The following is a 20,680-nucleotide window of genomic DNA, read 5'->3' on the forward strand; positions in this document are numbered from 1 at the left end:
TCAGCATCTGCATGTTATCACTTTCAGTATCAGGCACATGCGGGGGGGGGGGGGGTGCTTAAGCACCTGCACCTCTGCGACCTGACGTCCAAAGTGTTTTCATCCTCGGCCGACATTACTGTCTTTCAGAGGCTGTAGAGCAGAGGTTCTCAAATGTTTTTCAGCCAAGGACCCCTTACAAGATAGAAAATATACTGGCGCCCCCCTCATTCTGATTTGTGATTTTGGGCTAAGCTAAATTGTTTCCACGGTAACGTGCTTTGACATTTTAATTGATAGGTTTGTTACAGTAGGTTAGAATACAATCCATGAAGCATTTAATATAAAATATTTTCATTGAACTATGAAGCTTTTGCAACAACAAAAAAGTTGTTATTTTTATTTTCCTGACAACTTTTCGCGGACCCCCTTGCAAAGTGCCTGGGGGTCCCCGGACCCCCATTTGAGAACCACTGCTGTAGTGTGCTCAATTTTAAAGCTATAGAGTGAAAATAAATTTAAAAACGAATGTCATATTTTCCCACTTCCATTCACTGAACCTACCCTGAAGCCGTTCCCACCTCCCACTTTGAAAACCTCTGTTCTATGATTGTATCTTTTTCTTCATATCCGATATGTTGATAATGATGATATAGAGGTGAGTGTGGAAATGACTGTGCAAACTAAGCAAAGTGGTGTGAAAGCATGTGAACTATACAACGGTACTCAAAAATATGTTCACAAGTTTGGTCTGCATGTGGCACTTTTGAACATTGAGCACCTGCCCCAAAGATCTCTGCACGGCCCTGTTCCATATGGAAGTGACACCAACAGGCTGTTTGAAAATAAAATAAATGATAGATCAAACTAAATGAGGGTCCAATTGTTTTTCTTAACATCCAGACAAACTAAAGAGCCTAGCAATTCTGCTGAACCAAAGTGAAGAGCAAGCATTGCTCACTTAAAAAGTTGGTCTACATCTAACAGGGCATCAGTGTTCAGAATCAGGCAAAAACTTATTTCGAGATCAAACATGACTGTGCACACATTTTATATCGGTTCTGAATCACTCACCATTTCTCTTCCAACTTGAAGAATTTGTGCTACAATTTTCTTCTTGTCTTTCATTTTCCTGGTAGAAGAAGAAGCAGAAAAACGTGACTTTTATTCATTGTTTCAGCCTGCTTGATGTCATGCTGAAACACCCAATGTGTGAATCATGGGTCCACGAGTTTGACTGTTCTCACATCATCATCGTCCCTTTCATTCTGGAGACGTCGGGCTTCAGACGGTTACAGTCAGACCAGACGATGCTTTCTTCCTTTAATGGACTCGCTTTATCACAATTTGCCAGATTTGTCACACCTGCGACTGGCCTCACCTTCCAAATAGACAGGCGTTTTTTTGGACCTAGTGCTTCTGCCCTCCATATGTTTCCATTTTGCACCTCGACATGACATGATATTAAATTAGTCGAGCGGAGGTTGATTTTACCCCCCTCCCCCTTTTATTTTTTTTGGGGGGGGGGGGGGTGTAATGACAGCCCATAACCACCATAACACACCAAGACTGTCCAATAGCCTATTTGGTCACTTTATAGAATGGACAGCGGCTAATTTCCCTCGAGTTTATTCACTATAATACAAACTTGCTTGTTTATGGGAGCTCGTGTCTATCCACTGCAGCATGCGAATGCCTCAATATTAAAACAGGGTAGTAGGCTAGGCTACTTATTAGGCTACTAGCCTATAAACATTTTGAAATCGGCAAATATTGAGGGGAAAACGCGCTGCAAGTGCATGTCAGTGCAGCCTATAGATGGGGGTGAAAAGGAGGAGGGGGGGCGACTTTGAGATGACATTGAGGCTGTGTGTAGATGGGAGTTAGTCTCTCTGGTTGTTGATGTTAGACAGTCGCACAAGGCGAAGCGGCTGCTGCCTGCCTGTGTTGTTTCAGCCTCCTCCTCCAGTCTTCAGCACTGCTCCGCGCTGGACAGCTCCCACCTGGACACCTCTAACGCGGCTGGGTCCCTCGAAGTCTTTTAATGGAAATAAAATCTATTTGTGTTCCACGAAAAATTGGGAGTTTACAACTTCATCAAGGGGAGGAATCCACGGATACCTCGTTTCGACATTCGTGGCAGGCAGCGCGTCCTCGGTGGCACAGAGCACACATTCATTGTGAGTAAATTGGGTGCTGGATTCTTCCCTCTGTCTACGTGTGCGTGTGTGTGTGTGTGTGTGTGTGTGTGCATGTGCGTGTGTGTGTGTGTGTGTGTGTGTGTGTGTGTGTGTGTGTGTGTGTGTGTGTGTGTGCGTGTGCGTGTGCGTGTGCGTGTGTGTGTGTGTGTGTGTGTGTGTGTGTGTGTGTGCGTGCGTGTGTGCGTGCGTGCGTGTGAAACGCCATTCAACCGAGTCTCGCAAAAGCATAAGCATTGTATTGTCATTGTAATGGATATTATTAAATTGTGATTGAATCGGCCAATACCTTACTGTGGTCAATTTAACGACTACGGGATGAGTTGTGGACCTGTTATAGCCAATTAAATGCAGAATTGATCGCTGATGTCCCCTAGTGTATTGGATTGTGCAAGACGCCTTCTGAAGCGTTTGATAGTGCTTTTCCTTCACAATTAATCGGATGGAACGGGGTGGCTATTTGTGCATCCTGATGCGTAAAGCTTTTACGCATTGGGCATCCCTTTGTCTCCACTATGCGTTCTGTTCGAGTTTGTTTGAGAACCTCTGTCTCCCCGCCGCCGCTTGAAATCCTGCATATGGATTATCATCGAGAGTCTGCACTCCGCAGGTAGTAATTGTGCTTAATTCTCATAGGCTATTTTGCTGGTGCTATACTGTGCGTCTTGCGCTGCAGGTGCACGTTTTGTATCTTATCATTTGTTTTAAAGTTTTTTCCCCATTGATGTCGGGAATGTCAATTTATCTTTGCTTTGATTGACTTATTTCAATGTTTAGCCTCTCTGTGTGCCGATCTGGTTCTGGCTGCTGGTAGGCCTAATTGATGGCCGTCTGTCTTTTATTTAGGGGGAGGTCCAGCATGACATTATTACATTGATGGTTTGTGGTGTTTGTTTATTTGAGTCGAATAATATATGAATGAGAATGTTGTCATGGATCCAAATGATCATGAGCCGCAAATGTAGCCTATGTTCTCACTGGCAACATTTCATGGTCAAATGTAAAATGGGGCAAGTCAGTGGGAATTTATTTTCACCTATTATTTGTTCTACTGCACCTACTGGGCAGCTGTAGGCTAACCCTAACCCTACTGGGCTGTAGGCTAAATTCAGCTGTTGATGTGTCCATATTTGCTTCACCGCATTTTGAGCGCGTCCTGAGAAACAGACCTATTGCTCTTTTCACGATTCCAGGTTAACGGTGACTGACGAGCCGCGTCTGTAACAGGCGTCACCTTCCAGACATTCGGTCCAAAGGTTAGGTCTAAAAACCGCGAAGCTGCTGTCTGCGTGGACTGGTGCTGAAGCCTCCCGTCCGACTGCCAGGACCTCTGCCAGACCCAGAGACATGGCGACGAACGGCACCAAAACGGACGGACAAGTCACAGAACTGAATGAAGTGGCGACTATTAATGACAAGCCCAAGTCAGGGGACGTGAAGCAGAAAAAGGAGATCCCTGAAAGGGAAACGTGGGGGGGAAAATTTGATTTCCTTCTGTCCTGTGTGGGTTATGCAATTGGATTGGGCAACGTATGGAGATTTCCCTATCTGTGTGGAAAAAACGGCGGAGGTAAACACTCTTTTTACAACTAATTGACATCATTATACTGTGTAGTGTGGAGGCTGGGCTACTGTTCGGCCTGTTCTGTTCAGCTGCTCATGATGCACAGACTCGAGCAGGGACGGGATTTTGATTTCAAAGGTGAGGGGGACAGAATCAGTACGCTAGGCTGCATGCCCAAGTCCTCAAAAGGCCTTTGTTTTGTTGTTGTTTTTTGGTGTCATGTTGTGTGTTTTTTAAGGTAACAAAACAAGACCATATGATGTTAGCATAAAGTGGTCCTCATGGGTACCCATAGAACCCATTCTCATTCAGATATCTTAAAGTGAAAGGTGAAGGGACCCCTTTGAAAATGACCATGCCAGTTTTTCCCAATTTAGCTCGTTATTTAGCGCCCTATCCGACAAGCTAGCATGACATGGTTCGTACCAATGGATGCCTTGCATCTTCGACACTGGCGGATTCAGACGGGGGGGAGGGGGGGGGGGGGGGTTGGGGGGGTGGCACACAACAGCTTTTAGCTATGTTTAATTCAAGGAAAATGACGCTGGTGTGTGGAAGTGAATAGAGTGCTTTCCCCCGTGATGGGCGTGGCCTATTTCATGCAGTGTCTCTATACCTACAGGTGAGAGAACATGATGAAGTGCCCAATTAGGTGCCCCTCTAATGGAGAAGTTCCCCTCCACTGGATCAAATGTGATGCAGTGCCATAAAGGGTGTGCTGCATCATGCATGAGGATGTCAAGACGTTTCCTCATGGACATCACATAATCATGCATGAGGATGTCAAGACGTTTCCTCATGGACATCACATAGGTGCTTTTACCTAGGGATACACTTGAGCTTTCCTACAGGTGCCTTCCTGATGAGAAACTCATGAAGTGCCCTTCCAAGGGAGAAAACAATGAAGTGTCCTTGGTTTGCAATGGAGAGAAAAAGCCCAGGAAAGAAAATGAGAGGGAGTGTCCTACTGCAGTCAGTCTCCCCTATTCACTTTATTCACCACGCCCACTTTTTCTCTCTTACGCGTTACACGCAATTGTATTTGTTCTTCCGGTTCAGCGCTAGTTGGCGGCCAATTTCAAAACAAAACGTCACTATAATAATGAATGAAGTTTGGCAGCATTCAGAATTAAGCTACACTGCGGCCAACTTCAGTGAGATGTTCATAGCGTTACTGCTGCGAGGAGCCGATGGCTGTTACCCGGTCGGCATTTAACGTTAGTTACAAAAGCACGTCGACAGTGTTTTCTCACTGCCAGTAGGGTTTGACAGATAGCTAGTCCGACCGGTGTCAGCACAGCCAGCGCTCCCAGTCCTCGCTGCTCGTTAAATATTTCCAATAGGCGTTATTCTGATAAACTGGTCACATATATGTTACGTTCTCACCCGAAAAATATTAAAACTTTAAAACAGTTTGGGTTTTTTTTTGCTTGAAAACAGCTTTTTGGCAAGTCTAAAAATGACTATGGTAGGCGTAATTTACTTCCGTGTCTAAAACCGGAAAGACGATTACAAAATGACAAAGAATAAGGTGAATAGGCTGTAAGGCCCAAAGTGTGTGCCGTGATGACAGGCTAGCCAAATACTCTGATACGATTTTGAATTGACCTCCATTATTTGATTGATTGATTTGGTTCATGCATCCTAAAGGCACGTGCAGATTCACAGTTGAATACAGTTACATTGAGGGGCACATGAAAGGGAGACCCCAAAGAAGCAGGAAATGCTTATGGTAGGGGACCCAAGACATCAAAATTGCAAAACAGACAATACAGTTACGCCACAATATAATAATTCTCTATGTTTACAATCAGGGAGGCAAACTCATTCAAATACGCATTGCAATCATTAAGATCAGTGCATAATCATTAAGATTAAGATCAGTGCATAATCATTAAGATCAGTGCATAATCATTCAGATAAGTGCATATGATGGAATAGTGGCAATAGAATGTGCCAGAGGCCACCAGATTTTAAGGCCAAAACATTTCTGCATGCCCCCGGACCCCCCTAGCTGCCGTCTCCCCCCCCCCCCCCCACCCCCACCCCTGGCTGTCTCCGCCCCCCCCCCCGGCTGGCTCCACCCCCCCTGGCTGGCTACACTATATCCTTATGGAAAGCCCTGCATCATATATGATGCATCATAGCATTTCCCACACTGGCGGTGCCACGTTTTTATTTTGTCACGCCTGCTCTTCCAACAGCCTGAATCCACCACCGCTCTTCTAGTTTCATATAGCCTACTATAGCTTCACTCTAGCTTTAAAAAGCGAGCCCGGCGCCTGCTAGCCTCGGGGTCCAGTACTGCTATCTGAAAAAGTGCAGGGGACATTCCCCTGTGTTCCCCCCCTTAAATTAGCCTACGTCCTTGGACTCGAGCATTTTCAATGACGGATGAAAATAATGAATATCACCCAAATTTACAAGCCTGATTCAATGTCTCAGACGTGCCGTGTGGTCTTCTCATGCATCGGTGCAGGTGGATATGTGTTCATTGTCATGCATAACCTAACTGACATGCTGTCGGTGCAGGTGGATATGTGTTCATTGTCATGCATAACCTAACTGACATGCTCTTGTCCATCCAGGAGCCTTCTTGATTCCCTATTTTTTGACTCTCATATTTGCTGGAATGCCCTTGTTTCTACTGGAGTGCTCCCTTGGTCAGTACACCTCCATTGGGGGGCTTGGTGTCTGGAAACTGGCTCCTATGTTTAAAGGTATACCTCCTGGCACGCACACACGTGCACACACACACACACACACACACACACACAGGTCAATTGATTCCTTAACCCATTGATACCTGATGCAGCATTTGCGTGTATATCCCTCATTTGTGTGCGTATCCCTGTAAGACCGCGAACCGCGTTAACGCGGTTCGCGGTCTTACAGGGATACGCACACAAATGCTGCATCAGGTATCAATGGGTTAATGTCAGGCTTATCTCATAAACTGTGAAGGTGACTATAAAGACTGCCTCACCCAAAAAAATTATATCCATTTGTGTCTAGGTGTTGGCCTTGCAGCAGCTGTCCTGTCCTTCTGGCTTAACATTTACTACATTGTCATCATTTCTTGGGCAATTTACTACCTGTACAACTCCTTCACCACTGTAAGTATGATACAGCTCACTCACATGATCCACAGCACATCACCAGCATAGGCTCAAGCTTTTCTTTCTGAGGAGGATTTTGAAATCCCCCAAGTGTGTCAAGGAGGAGAACGACATTGTTACTTTTGCTTTTCAGGAACTTCCATGGAGCTCATGTAACAATGCATGGAACACAGAGAGATGTTATGTCAACTACAGCATTGTAGACACCACCAATCTCACCAGTGCGGTGCTGGAGTTTTGGGAGTAAGATATTGAGTGCTTTCTCTTGCTTCAGAACAGCACAGCATCACCGTATATACCCTGCATGCCTCCCCGAGATATAGAGAGCCAAAGTGGAACGTCACTTCCTGCTTCAGCACTGTACCAGAGATTTTCATCCGCCATTTATTTTCCCATAGACATTTCATAAAAATGCTTATAAAAATAGTTTTACTTGTTCAAACCAAATGGTCCAGATATATTTAGAAACAGGAGAGATCGCATAACATTTAACTCAGACCAAAAACGTAAAAAGAAATGCGGGTTTAAAGAAAATATTTTTTCGATGTTGTTTTTTAAAGTTTTGGTCCGAGTGAAATGTTCTGTGGTCTCTCCCGATTCTAAATATAGCTGAACCGTTTGGTTTGACCAAGTATAACTGTTTTTATAAGCATTTTACGAAATGTCTATGGGAAAATAAATTGCGGAAGAAAATCTCTGGTACAGTGCTGAAGCAGGAAGTGACGTTCCACTTTGGCTCTCTATAGTACAAGACAAGCCCCTTTGGTACACAGTTGTCTCCCTGTGTGTATAATAGTCTTATTGTTGCTCGCTCTGATCTTATAGGCGCAACATGCATCAAAAGACCGATGGCTTGGAGATACCAGGCCAGATTCGGTGGCCGCTGGCTATAACCCTGGCCATCGCCTGGGTCCTTGTCTACTTCTGTATCTGGAAAGGGGTTAGCTGGACAGGAAAGGTAAGACGTGGACACCAATTACCAGATTCAGGCATCTGAGGCCTCCTCCTCTGCTATGGTTCCCAATAGGGTTCAGGGTGTGACAGCTTTGCAAATTGCAATGTTTATCATTCTCATATCACCTCATCAGTCATTTGGATTGCAGTGAGTATTTGTCCAGATTGATTTTTAGAATAAGAAGAGAGACATCAAACACTCATGCTTGCTAATCTCCTCAGCCTCGTGGTAGCTCCTCTAATTCCAATCCTCCTGACAGAGTGACTAGTGTCGCTGTGTACTGTGTGTGTACTGTGTGTGTACTGTGTGTGTACTGTGTGTGTACTGTGTGTGTATACTGTGTGTGTACTGTGTGTGTACTGTACTGTGTGTGTATACTGTGTGGGTACTGTGTGTATACTGTCTGTGTACTGTGTGTGGATTCATGATAGGAGGAGCAACAAACAGCCATGCACACTAGAATCTGCTTTTGTCTTCTCCCTCCCTGATGGCGCTACATTTTGAAAGTCTAGTGTGTCATGTGACCATGGCAAATCAAAGTCTAGTGTGTCATGTGACCATGGCAAATCACATTGGTTTTGGTCACAAAATACCCCCCATCCCCCCTGCATGTATGTTTTGCTCACACATCACATGCACAGTGTGATCAATGCACAGAGAGAGGGAGGAGCTACACATCACATGCACAGTGTGATCAATGCACAGAGAGAGAGAGAGGGAGGAGCTACAGATCACATGCACAGTGTGATCAATGCACAGAGAGAGAGAGAGGGAGGAGCTACACATCACATGCACAGTGTGATCAATGCACAGAGAGAGAGGGAGGAGCTACAGATCACATGCACAGTGTGATCAATGCACAGAGAGAGAGAGGGAGGAGCTACAGATCACATGCACAGTGTGATCAATGCACAGAGAGAGAGAGGGAGGAGCTACACATCACATGCACAGTGTGATCAATGCACAGAGAGAGAGAGAGGGAGGAGCTACAGATCACATGCACAGTGTGATCAATGCACAGAGAGAGAGAGAGGGAGGAGCTACACATCACATGCACAGTGTGATCAATGCACAGAGAGAGGGAGGAGCTACACATCACATGCACAGTGTGATCAATGCACAGAGAGAGAGAGAGGGAGGAGCTACACATCACATGCACAGTGTGATCAATGCACAGAGAGAGAGAGGGAGGAGCTACAGATCACATGCACAGTGTGACCAATGCACAGAGAGAGAGAGGGAGGAGCTACAGATCACATGCACAGTGTGATCAATGCACAGAGAGAGAGGGAGGAGCTACACATCACATGCACAGTGTGATCAATGCACAGAGAGAGAGGGAGGAGCTACACATCACATGCACAGTGTGATCAATGCACAGAGAGAGAGAGGGAGGAGCTACACATCACATGCACAGTGTGATCAATGCACAGAGAGAGAGAGGGAGGAGCTACACATCACATGCACAGTGTGATCAATGCACAGAGAGAGAGAGGGAGGAGCTACAGATCACATGCACAGTGTGATCAATGCACAGAGAGAGAGGGAGGAGCTACACATCACATGCACAGTGTGATCAATGCACAGAGAGAGAGAGGGAGGAGCTACACATCACATGCAAAGTGTGATCAATGCACAGAGAGAGAGAGGGAGGAGCTACAGATCACATGCACAGTGTGATCAATGCACAGAGAGAGAGAGGGAGGAGCTACACATCACATGCACAGTGTGATCAATGCACAGAGAGAGAGAGGGAGGAGCTACACATCACATGCACAGTGTGATCAATGCACAGAGAGAGAGGGAGGAGCTACACATCACATACACAGTGTGATCAATGCACAGAGAGAGAGAGAGGGAGGAGCTACACATCACATGCAAAGTGTGATCAATGCACAGAGAGAGAGGGAGGAGCTACACATCATATGCACAGTGTGATCAATGCACAGAGAGAGAGAGGGAGGAGCTACACATCACATGCACAGTGTGATCAATGCACAGAGAGAGAGAGAGGGAGGAGCTACACATCACATGCACAGTGTGATCAATGCACAGAGAGAGAGGGAGGAGCTACACATCACATACACAGTGTGATCAATGCACAGAGAGAGAGGGAGGAGCTACACATCACATGCACAGTGTGATCAATGCACAGAGAGAGAGGGAGGAGCTACACATCACATGCACAGTGTGATCAATGCACAGAAAGAGAGGGAGGAGCTACAGATCACATGCACAGTGTGATCAATGCACAGAGAGAGAGAGGGAGGAGCTACATATCACATGCACAGTGTGATCAATGCACAGAGAGAGAGAGAGGGAGGAGCTACACATCACATACACAGTGTGATCAATGCACAGAGAGAGAGAGAGGGAGGAGCTACACATCACATGCACAGTGTGATCAATGCACAGAGAGAGAGGGAGGAGCTACAGATCACATGCACAGTGTGATCAATGCACAGAGAGAGAGAGAGGGAGGAGCTACACATCACATGCACAGTGTGATCAATGCACAGAGAGAGAGAGGGAGGAGCTACAGATCACATGCACAGTGTGATCAATGCACAGAGAGAGAGGGAGGAGCTACACATCACATACCCAGTGTGATCAATGCACAGAGAGAGAGAGAGGGAGGAGCTACACATCACATGCAAAGTGTGATCAATGCACAGAGAGAGAGGGAGGAGCTACAGATCACATGCACAGTGTGATCAATGCACAGAGAGAGAGAGGGAGGAGCTACAGATCATATGCACAGTGTGATCAATGCACAGAGAGAGAGGGAGGAGCTACAGATCACATGCACAGTGTGATCAATGCACAGAGAGAGAGGGAGGAGCTACAGATCACATGCACAGTGTGATCAATGCACAGAGAGAGAGAGGGAGGAGCTACAGATCATATGCACAGTGTGATCAATGCACAGAGAGAGAGAGAGGGAGGAGCTACACATCACATGCACAGTGTGATCAATGCACAGAGAGAGAGAGGGAGGAGCTACAGATCACATGCACAGTGTGATCAATGCACAGAGAGAGAGAGGGAGGAGCTACACATCACATGCACAGTGTGATCAATGCACAGAGAGAGAGAGGGAGGAGCTACAGATCACATGCACAGTGTGATCAATGCACAGAGAGAGAGAGGGAGGAGCTACAGATCACATGCACAGTGTAATCAATGCACAGAGAGAGAGGGAGGAGCTACAGATCACATGCACAGTGTGATCAATGCACAGAGAGAGAGAGGGAGGAGCTACAGATCACATGCACAGTGTGATCAATGCACAGAGAGAGAGAGAGGAGCTACAGATCACATGCACAGTGTGATCAATGCACAGAGAGAGAGAGAGGAGCTACAGATCACATGCACAGTGTGATCAATGCACAGAGAGAGAGAGAGGGAGGAGCTACACATCACATACCCAGTGTGATCAATGCACAGAGAGAGAGGGAGGAGCTACAGATCACATGCACAGTGTGATCAATGCACAGAGAGAGAGGGAGGAGCTACAGATCACATGCACAGTGTGATCAATGCACAGAGAGAGAGAGGGAGGAGCTACAGATCACATGCACAGTGTGATCAATGCACAGAGAGGGAGGAGCTACATATCACCTGCACAGTGTGATCAATGCACAGAGAGAGAGAGAGGGAGGAGCTACACATCACATGCACAGTGTGATCAATGCACAGAGAGAGGGAGGAGCTACAGATCACATGCACAGTGTGATCAATGCACAGAGAGAGAGAGGGAGGAGCTACAGATCACATGCACAGTGTGATCAATGCACAGAGAGAGGGAGGAGCTACATATCACCTGCACAGTGTGATCAATGCACAGAGAGAGAGAGGGAGGAGCTACAGATCACATGCACAGTGTGATCAATGCACAGAGAGAGGGAGGAGCTACAGATCACATGCACAGTGTGATCAATGCACAGAGAGAGGGAGGAGCTACATATCACCTGCACAGTGTGATCAACGCACAGAGAGAGAGGGAGGAGCTACATATCACCTGCACAGTGTGATCAATGCACAGAGAGAGGGAGGAGCTGAATCAAAGTGAACCCGCAATGAATTTCTCGACTGAATATTGTGTCGTTTCATCTGTTCTCTCTTTTGTCTGTGAAAGAGAGACTGGAGGAAATAAATCTGGAACGTCTTTTGAACCAAAGGGGCTTTGATTTCTGAATAGGGTGACTTGCAAATGTGCTAATTCTACATGCATCATTTACAAATATCCTTAGGAGGATGCAACGGTCTAATGTGTTGTTGCCTCCCTGCTGATAACCGTCTCACATTTCATAGGTCGTTTACTTCTCAGCTACGTATCCCTACTTCATGCTGTTTATTCTCTTCATCCGTGGAGTGACTCTACCTGGAGCTCGAGAAGGAATTCTCTTCTACATCACCCCCAACTTTGAGAAGCTCAAAGAATCGGAGGTAATGGTGATATGCTTTAACAGCCCGATCGCTACATGCCTGAGTGAGCAGTGAGCAGTGTTGTGTAACACAACACTGCTTGTTGTTAACACAACTTGTGTCCCATGCGGTTAAAAAAAGGTTGTGTTCCTTTGTCAGGTATGGCTGGATGCAGCTACCCAGATCTTCTTCTCGTACGGGTTGGGACTGGGCTCACTTATAGCTCTGGGCAGCTACAACCCGTTCAATAACAATGTTTACAGGTAAGACTGTGGATAATGAGTGAATGAGGAGATGCTGAATCATTACTTTTACACTGATGCATTCAATACAACATTAAATTGGCACAATTATACTGTATATTATCTGCCCTTAAGACTCTTAATCAATTCACTGTAAGTTAATTGCCAGCATGAAAATAATAGCAATCAAATGGGTAGAGCTTCTTACTTTTGGGTCTGCAACAATTATTGTTTTCTCAGCTGGTTCTGGGTCACACAAATGATCAGTTGCATAAGAATAGTTGCTTTCATTTCAGTTGATCTGATTTTAACTCAATGATAATGATACTGATTCTTACAATTCATTTGATAATAAAAGGCTGCACTGATAAATGCAATTTTTGCGTATATAAAAAATAGATTTGGAGTAATTCGACAAGAAATGTTGCATGCTGCGCATGCTCAAATTCTGGGCTACTCTGGAGACGATGCGCCATGGGTGCACTTTTCTTTAGCTGTGACCAGTCATGGTCCCAACTCTATAATTCACTTGATGGGTTGGTCGGTCGGTCCACCCAAAAATGTTGGTCCGCAAAATCCCAAAGCTCGCATAGCGGTGATGTCACAATAGAAGTGCCATCATTAGTGCACTAGCGCCTCCCTCTGGTTGGCCGGGGCGCCTGCTCGGGGCAGAAGGTAACTGGGGGGAATAGCGTGATCCGCCTACGTGCTACATCCTGCCAGTGAAGCTCCACGTTGTCAGGTGAAAAGAAGTTAGTACACCTTGTCTTGCTCCACTAAAGGGAACACCTTGTCCACCTAATCTCCCCACTCTCATCCAGCATCTCAGAGAAGAGCTTGCCCTCTCTACAGTTCCTCCATGTGTGGATGCTGGCCTTGTTGGTGACTCAGGCTCTGGTCGTCCACTTGCATTGGTAGGGGTTGAGGCTCGCGATAGGGACAATTTTTACTGGAGGTTTGATAAACTGCCGGGTGGCATTTTTCCTGAAGAGGTTTGAGAATTGAGAAGTGCCGGGTGGTATTTTTACTGGACAAAAGAAGGCTCTCTGCTCTATTGAACTTGGGTGAAGCTGAGGATACATGCGATGGGGATGCAGGAGCGAGGTGCTTGGGCAGACTTCTGGGCAGACGACAAGTCGTCTTATCACCTGCTATGGGGTCTGACTTTCATTCTTGCCTCTGAGTTTATCTGCATCGAGCCAGTTTTCTTGCGGCTTGGCTCCGGGATTGGAGAGTGCCCGTTGCTTCCTTTTGGGCATTGTTGGCACAGTCAAGTAGTGTAGTAGCAGTCCTACCTATACTCCCACCACTTAAGCCCAATTTATGCTTTGTCTGCCGACACTTTTGAAATGGTCGCGACAGAAATGAGGACTTGAGTCGACACTTTCAAGTGTCGGCGAGCAGCAGTGTCTGCTACCTGGTGAAATGTCTAGTGTCGCTCACTACGTCACGATGTGTCGCGCAAGTCTGATTGGCTATATAGACGGCACATGCTTGATTTCCTTGTTTTGGTTTTCACTCATTGAAATGAATGAATGTGTCTCTGCTATTTTTATCAGCCTGTCCTTGATGTATGACTTTGTGAAAATCACAAAGAACATTGTGCATTTCCCAGAGAGAGAGAGGAGGTGAGTTGTGTGTCGTTTATATGCGGCTGCAGTCAAGTACATTACATCTTGCCTCCGAGGTGGTTTGCAGGTGCTGTCTGCAGCACGGGTGTCACGTGACCGTTGAACCGAGGCGAACATTCACTGAAGTATAAATGCAACACCATGAGCGTCACTTTCTTTTTCGTCTGTGACCATGTGCTGAGCGACACTTTCTAATAAGTATAAATTAAGCTTTAGCCTCACCTTTATGACAGTGATGTCAACAATAACATCATCTGTGACATCATAATGTCAACAGTGACATCATCAGTGACACCATCAGTGATGTAATTGTCACAATGTCAACAGTGATGATTTCACCTGGTCTGTCCCTACAGAAATCTCACATTCAACCACCTTGTCCATCATCTGCACCACCACCACCTGGGTGCCATTCTTGAGAGTATGGTCAGGACCTGCTTGTAGGTTCCTATGCAGCTCGCGGGCACGGTGGCGCAGTGGTAGTGATGTTGCCTCACAGCTAGAAGGTCCTGGGTTCAATTCTCGCCTGTGACACTGTGGGTGCTGAGGGTGTGTGTCCCCCCCCCATGTCTTCAGTGCCTGCCCAGGTGGGCTATCTCATCAAGAGGGCCTTTCTGTGTGGAGTTTGCTCACAGTTTGCTCACAGTTGGATGGTCTCACTCTAGACCTGGTTCTTCTTCTTCTTTCAAGTTTCCGGTGTTTCTCACACCTCCTTGATCTTGGCTGTTGCGCCTCGTCTTATGTTCCTCCGCTCCTCATCCCTCCTGAGCAACGCACCTTCACCTTCATGAAGGCGTCCTGCGTTAATAGAGCTTTCAGCCCAGGGGCAGAAGCCATCATCTGGTTCCCTATCTTCTCCTTAGTTAAAATTGGCTAAGTCACTTCGCATCAAGGATAGGGTGTTACTCGTGCAATTGTGATTTCATCAGTGAGTGATGTCAACAGTGATGTCACTCAACTGACTCAAGCAATTGTTATGTCACTCGAGTGACATCATCTATGACATCATCAGTGGGAAGCAGAGACTATTTCTGAGGCAATCGGAGCAACAGTGCTCCTCGAAACTCCAGACAGACAGACAGCTCTCCAATTATAGTACCGGTACTGTAGTAAGATTGCATGTATGTCTGTATTGCACAGCAAAAAATATGTTTTCGACAAACAATTGTATATGATCAACAGAAATAAACAGCAGTGCTGTGTTCTATCAGCTACTCTAAAAGACAGGGCCTGACTCTCTCCTGTGTGGACCGCTTTCAGGGAAGCATCTCTGACAACAGATCACAGATCTCTGACAACAGGCCTGTTTGATATTCCCTCTCCCCAGAGACTCCATCATCGTGTGCTGCATCAACTCGTGTACCAGCATGTTTGCCGGCTTAGTCATCTTCTCCATCGTCGGCTTCATGGCACACGTGACAAAGAAGTCCATCGCCGACGTAGCAGCTTCAGGTAACGACTGAATCCACTGTGATCGTTCTGCCACTTCACAAAAAGCTGCACCGTCCTCGATCGTGACTTCGCACATTTTGCCATCCCCGTTCTACATGAGAATGTGTTGCTATATACAGTAATGCCTGAGCTCCATGGTTTTTCCTATTCCCTCTCCAGGCCCGGGCTTGGCTTTCCTGGCCTATCCGGAGGCTGTAACCCAGTTGCCCGTGTCTCCGCTCTGGGCCATTCTGTTCTTCTCCATGTTGCTCATGCTGGGGATAGACAGCCAGGTAAGGAAGGAAGGGGCTTGGAGATGATCTGCTCACGGTTTGACCTCAATATGTTAAAGCAGGTAGGCTACATATCACTATACTCTCTCTGCATGATGAGCACGTCATTTGCTCCTTGTGGACAGATATAGCTGAGCTTTGACATGAGCTGTCAAGTCTTTTTAATGCAGCTTTATCACCTCTATCTGCCCCGCAGGTTCCAACGTCCACGTTTCTTGATTTTATGTGTGATCTCCGGGTTAAAAATAAGGCCACAGCAACTTAGAGACAAACCTACTAAATGCAGCTACACGCCAGCTAGGACCCACCAGTGCCTCACAGTCAAATACATAAATCATAACCCTATAATAAATGTCAAAGTAATGGTCTGTTGTATGTCACAGCTATTACCAAAATGTCCTCCATGAATCAAATGCTGGGTCATTTCAGAACATTACATGGGCAATTTTGTTCCGTGGTTTTTAGCACATTGCAACCTTCTGCAATGCGTCATTGTCAGTCAACCTCACCATTAAAATGAAGCTTGCTCGTTAAGGAATACTCAGTGGAAATCTTACCATATAGTGGAGAGAAAATGCAAAGAGGAATAGAGGGTAAAAAAAAAACATCTTGCAAAACATCCACAAGTCTCATGCTTAATAATAATAATAATAATAATAATAATAATAATAATAATAATAATAATAATAATAATAATAATAATAATAGTAATAGTAATAATTAATGTAACTTCTAAAGCACTTTTCAATGACCGAAAGACGCTGACAATATGAGTCGACAAAGAACAAGAGGGACAAAAAAGAGAAATGAGGGACAGGGAACAGATAGCGAAAAGATAGCGACGGTAAGCAGGGATACAAGATGCAAACAGCACAAATGACACAAGCAGTTGATGCTAAATGCTACTGTATATCTCTGCTTCTATCCTCCAGTTCTGCACTGTGGAAGGCTTCATCACTGCCCTGGTGGATGAGTTTCCCAGGGCCCTCAGGGGCAGGCGAGAGCTCTTCATTGCAGTCGTCTGCCTGGTGTCCTATGTGATCGGACTGTCAAACATCACACAGGTACAGCTGCCTCCCACTAGCTACAGTATGAAGGCATATGGCAGGTTCAGCATTACAATCAGCAGGCGCAGTACATTCAATATGCTATAAGCTCTCAAATCTCAAATCAATTGCATTTTATAGTGGGTGAGGGCAGGGTTAAATATTTAGATTTTCTGCTCTGTTCTTTGTTTTTTTGGGGGAATGCATTTGTGTCTATTTGAGTGGAGTATGTTAAGCTGTATCTGTACATACACTCTTTGTATGACAGGTGTCCATTTTTCTGTAACCAGGGTGGCATCTATGTGTTCAAACTGTTTGACTACTACTCTGCCAGTGGGATGTGTCTGCTCTTCTTGGTCTTCTTTGAGTGCATCTCCATATCCTGGTGTTATGGTGTGTATCATAAGTGTGTTGTGTATACTGTAGCAAAAAAAACAAAAAAATAAATAAATAAAAATAGCAAAAAATGTCCTTCTGTTAACAAGTTACGATGATGAAACATGACAGATGTGAACGGTCTGGTTAAATACAAACGTTAGAAGATGTAGTAACTTCATACACATCCATAGACACACTAGCACAGCGTCAAACGCTGTTTAGCCTCAAGGTCATGAGCACCCGTGTGTTCTAGCTCGCCTTCCTCATCGTCATGCATGGCAGACCTTCCTCATCGTCATGCATGGCAGACCGGCGGCAAATTGAAATAAATTGGATACGAATATTTTGATCACACATTCATTTGTCTCGCAGGTGTGAACAGGTTCTACGACAACATCGAGGAGATGATTGGCTACAAGCCGTGTATATGGTGGAAGATGTGCTGGGTGGTGTTCACCCCTCTCATCGTTGCCGTGAGTACTCCCGACTAATCCGGCAGCACATCCAAAGTCATGCCATGAAAAATGAACGCAATAAATGAAGTCAATATTGCGTGCCTGGAGCCGCGTCAGGCTGAGACAGTGTGTTTGCCCCGTAACCAAGTGCATAAAGCGGCCCGTGTCTGCCCGCAGGGCGTGTTCTTGTTCAGCGCCGTGCAAATGGTTCCGCTCAAGATGGGAGACTACGTGTTCCCGGCCTGGGGTCAGGGAGTGGGCTGGCTCATGGCCATGTCCTCCATGATCCTCATACCAGGATACATGATCTACATGTACCTCGGACTCAAGGGCACCTACAAAGAGGTGAGAACGATCGGCGGGGCGTGTTGGGCAATACGTTTTTGATTGCGTGTGGGTTGTCCATGTGCTCATTGATTTGTAGGAATGGGATGATATACTTGATCGCACAACACGATTCGAAACAGAATATGGGGTTTATGATTCAATACAACCACAATACAAAGTAATAAATATTTATTTCTGAGCCACAAATCTTTCTAGCCATAGCATCGACTTGCTATAATGTAAACTACAATTTATTAAAAAAAAAAAAAAAAAAAATCAGTACAAAATGCAAATAATTTATGAAATTGATGAAGAAATTGTGATGGGAAAGCCATCTCATTTGAGATTATTACAGCAGAATCAAATGGAGCTATTGTGACTCATTGTTCTGCCCCACGATATGTCTTGTAACATTTTGGTATTGTGATATATTGAATTTCAAAATACCGTCCCATCCTGAGTGATCAGGTCATTTGCTTATGACCCCCTCTCTTACTTAATTACTACATCATCTCTCTTATCATCATCTCTCCCAGCGACTCCATATAATGCTCCGGCCTCCTGCAGTGGTCAGGCGGCCTAAGGAGAACGGACCTGAGCAGCAGGCGGAGACCAACACCGCTAACCTACCTGGCCCCGCTAGCCCAACCAGCCCCGCTCCTGCGAACCCTGCTAGCCCAACCAGCCCGGCTCCCGTCGACTTGAGCAGCCCCACGACCCCCGCTAACCCGGCCAGCGCTGCTAGCGCTGTTAGCCCTGTGAACCCTGCAGCCAGTCCCACTGCCACAGCCAGTCCAGCCGACCCCCCCGCCACGACGACCAGCCCGCCACCCAACCTGGCCAGCCCGACGGAGCCCGTGAAGCCCGTCAACCCAACGAGCCCGACCGCTAACCTGACCAACGCAGAGGCCATCGTGTAGACACCGAAGAAACCCTCGTGGAGCGTGGAGACAAAAGAGAACATTATTACAAAGGACTTTCAAGATTTTAATTGATTCACCTACCTCCGGGGGCAATATGCGAACAAAACACATTTTCAAACCACGTTTTTTTTTTCTGCATTTGTAAAAAACCAGGCCAATGATATCTTATTGGTTTGGTCAAAGACTGTTAGTGTTCACAAATATTACCATCAATCTGAAAAAAAAAAAATGTAAACATACTGTGTAATACTGTGAGAGAGAAAAATAGAAAATAGCATAGCAATTTGTTGAATATCTTCATGAATCAAGTAAATACCGTGTGAATATAGTAGATGAAGTAGTGAGCAAAATTGACATCATTGGAGAGTGTTGGGATGGGGTCAATTTGATTGTGGATGTTTACTAAACCTCATGCAGTTGTCTCTTTTCCAAACGTGGCACTCTGTGAGGTGAACTAAGGCCACATGGCACACGGGAGCTCTGAGTAAGCACTCTGTGAGGTGAACTAAGGCCACATGGCACACGGGAGCTCTGAGTAAGTCTGTGAGGTGAACTAAGGCCACATGGCACACGGGAGCTCTGAGTAAGTCTGTGAGGTGAACTAAGGCCACATGGCACACGGGAGCTCTGAGTAAGTCTGTGAGGTGAACTAAGGCCACATGGCACACGGGAGCTCTGAGTAAGCACTCTGTGAGGTGAACTAAGGCCACATGGCACACGGGAGCTCTGAGTAAGCACAATGCCAATAAGAAGTTTCACGTTTGGGAGGCCTGGAGTAATCCAGTATTTGTTGCAAAAGATTTTGTGTGTGAGAGACTGTTATTTTTCCTTCCTTTTTTTTGAGAAAAAAACTTTTATGTGATTCAAACATTTGTAGAATTATTTTTAGGATGTTTTATACTATATGTGTTGTGATGGAGGACCAAAATCAATAGGCAGACAAAAGCAAAAACGATGCCATTTAGTGTTCGGGATGGTTGGCAAAGCACAGGGTACAAAAAAAAAGTACACAAAAACAAAATGCACAGGGTTAGAAAAGTGATTTACAAACATTGACTATCCCTTAACGCTGACAGTCAATCCTGTTTACGTCTTGCATGCATTCCTCAGGAACATCAGTAAAAACAAAATACTGAAATGTCTCCTGACAAAGAAAAAAATAACAGAGAAGGCCTTAAGCCAGTTACTAACCAATTTCTACAAATCCATAGTCTGTTTATATGACTGGGAAGATCTATGAAATACCACTTTGTACGCTAGCACAAAAACCTGGACCAACTCTGTGTCTAAGTACAGTCATTAAAGGGTGACTTTTCCCATTTTCAAGCAGCTTTGTATCCTTACAAATCAGTCGTATATATGAGCAATGTTTAACTTACCTCCATCTTGCCTAGACCTATGTTCATTCACAGAACTCCCTGGACCAAATGACATCATTATGATGCCATTTGTTCCAGGAAGTTCTGCTAATGAAGGTGGATAATAATGCAATAATGATATTGATAGTGGCAGTAATAGTGACACACCATGGCAAAACTGCTCCAAGTGACATCATCATGACATCATTTGGACCAGGAGGTCCAGGCACGACGGAGAGAACGTCAACGTTGTTCATTTGCATAATATACGATTGATTTTGTAATGAAACAAAGCCGGTTGAAAATAGGCAAAGTGGCCCTTTCATTTTACTTTATGTGTAATGATCAATTAT

At 45.5% G+C, this 20,680-nt stretch overlaps 1 protein-coding gene across 1 annotated transcript; it reads left to right on the top strand.

Annotated features, from left to right (window-relative positions):
• Positions 1-3,524: 3,524 nt before the first annotated feature.
• LOC310781426 (sodium- and chloride-dependent GABA transporter 1-like) lies at positions 3,525-18,966 on the top strand (the record flags this gene model as incomplete). Its single annotated transcript, XM_083642055.1, has 14 exons — positions 3,525-3,747; positions 6,330-6,461; positions 6,757-6,857; positions 6,994-7,103; positions 7,686-7,818; positions 12,130-12,264; positions 12,403-12,506; positions 15,444-15,568; positions 15,728-15,840; positions 16,773-16,904; positions 17,177-17,279; positions 17,637-17,737; positions 17,897-18,064; positions 18,583-18,966. The coding sequence occupies 14 exons, from the start codon at positions 3,525-3,527 to the stop codon at positions 18,964-18,966; spliced, it is 2,064 nt and encodes a 687-aa protein (XP_083498181.1).
• Positions 18,967-20,680: the final 1,714 nt, after the last annotated feature.

Source organism: Poromitra crassiceps (genome assembly GCF_964638095.1).
Source record: "Poromitra crassiceps genome assembly, chromosome: 8".
Classification (NCBI taxonomy): domain Eukaryota; kingdom Metazoa; phylum Chordata; class Actinopteri; order Beryciformes; family Melamphaidae; genus Poromitra; species Poromitra crassiceps.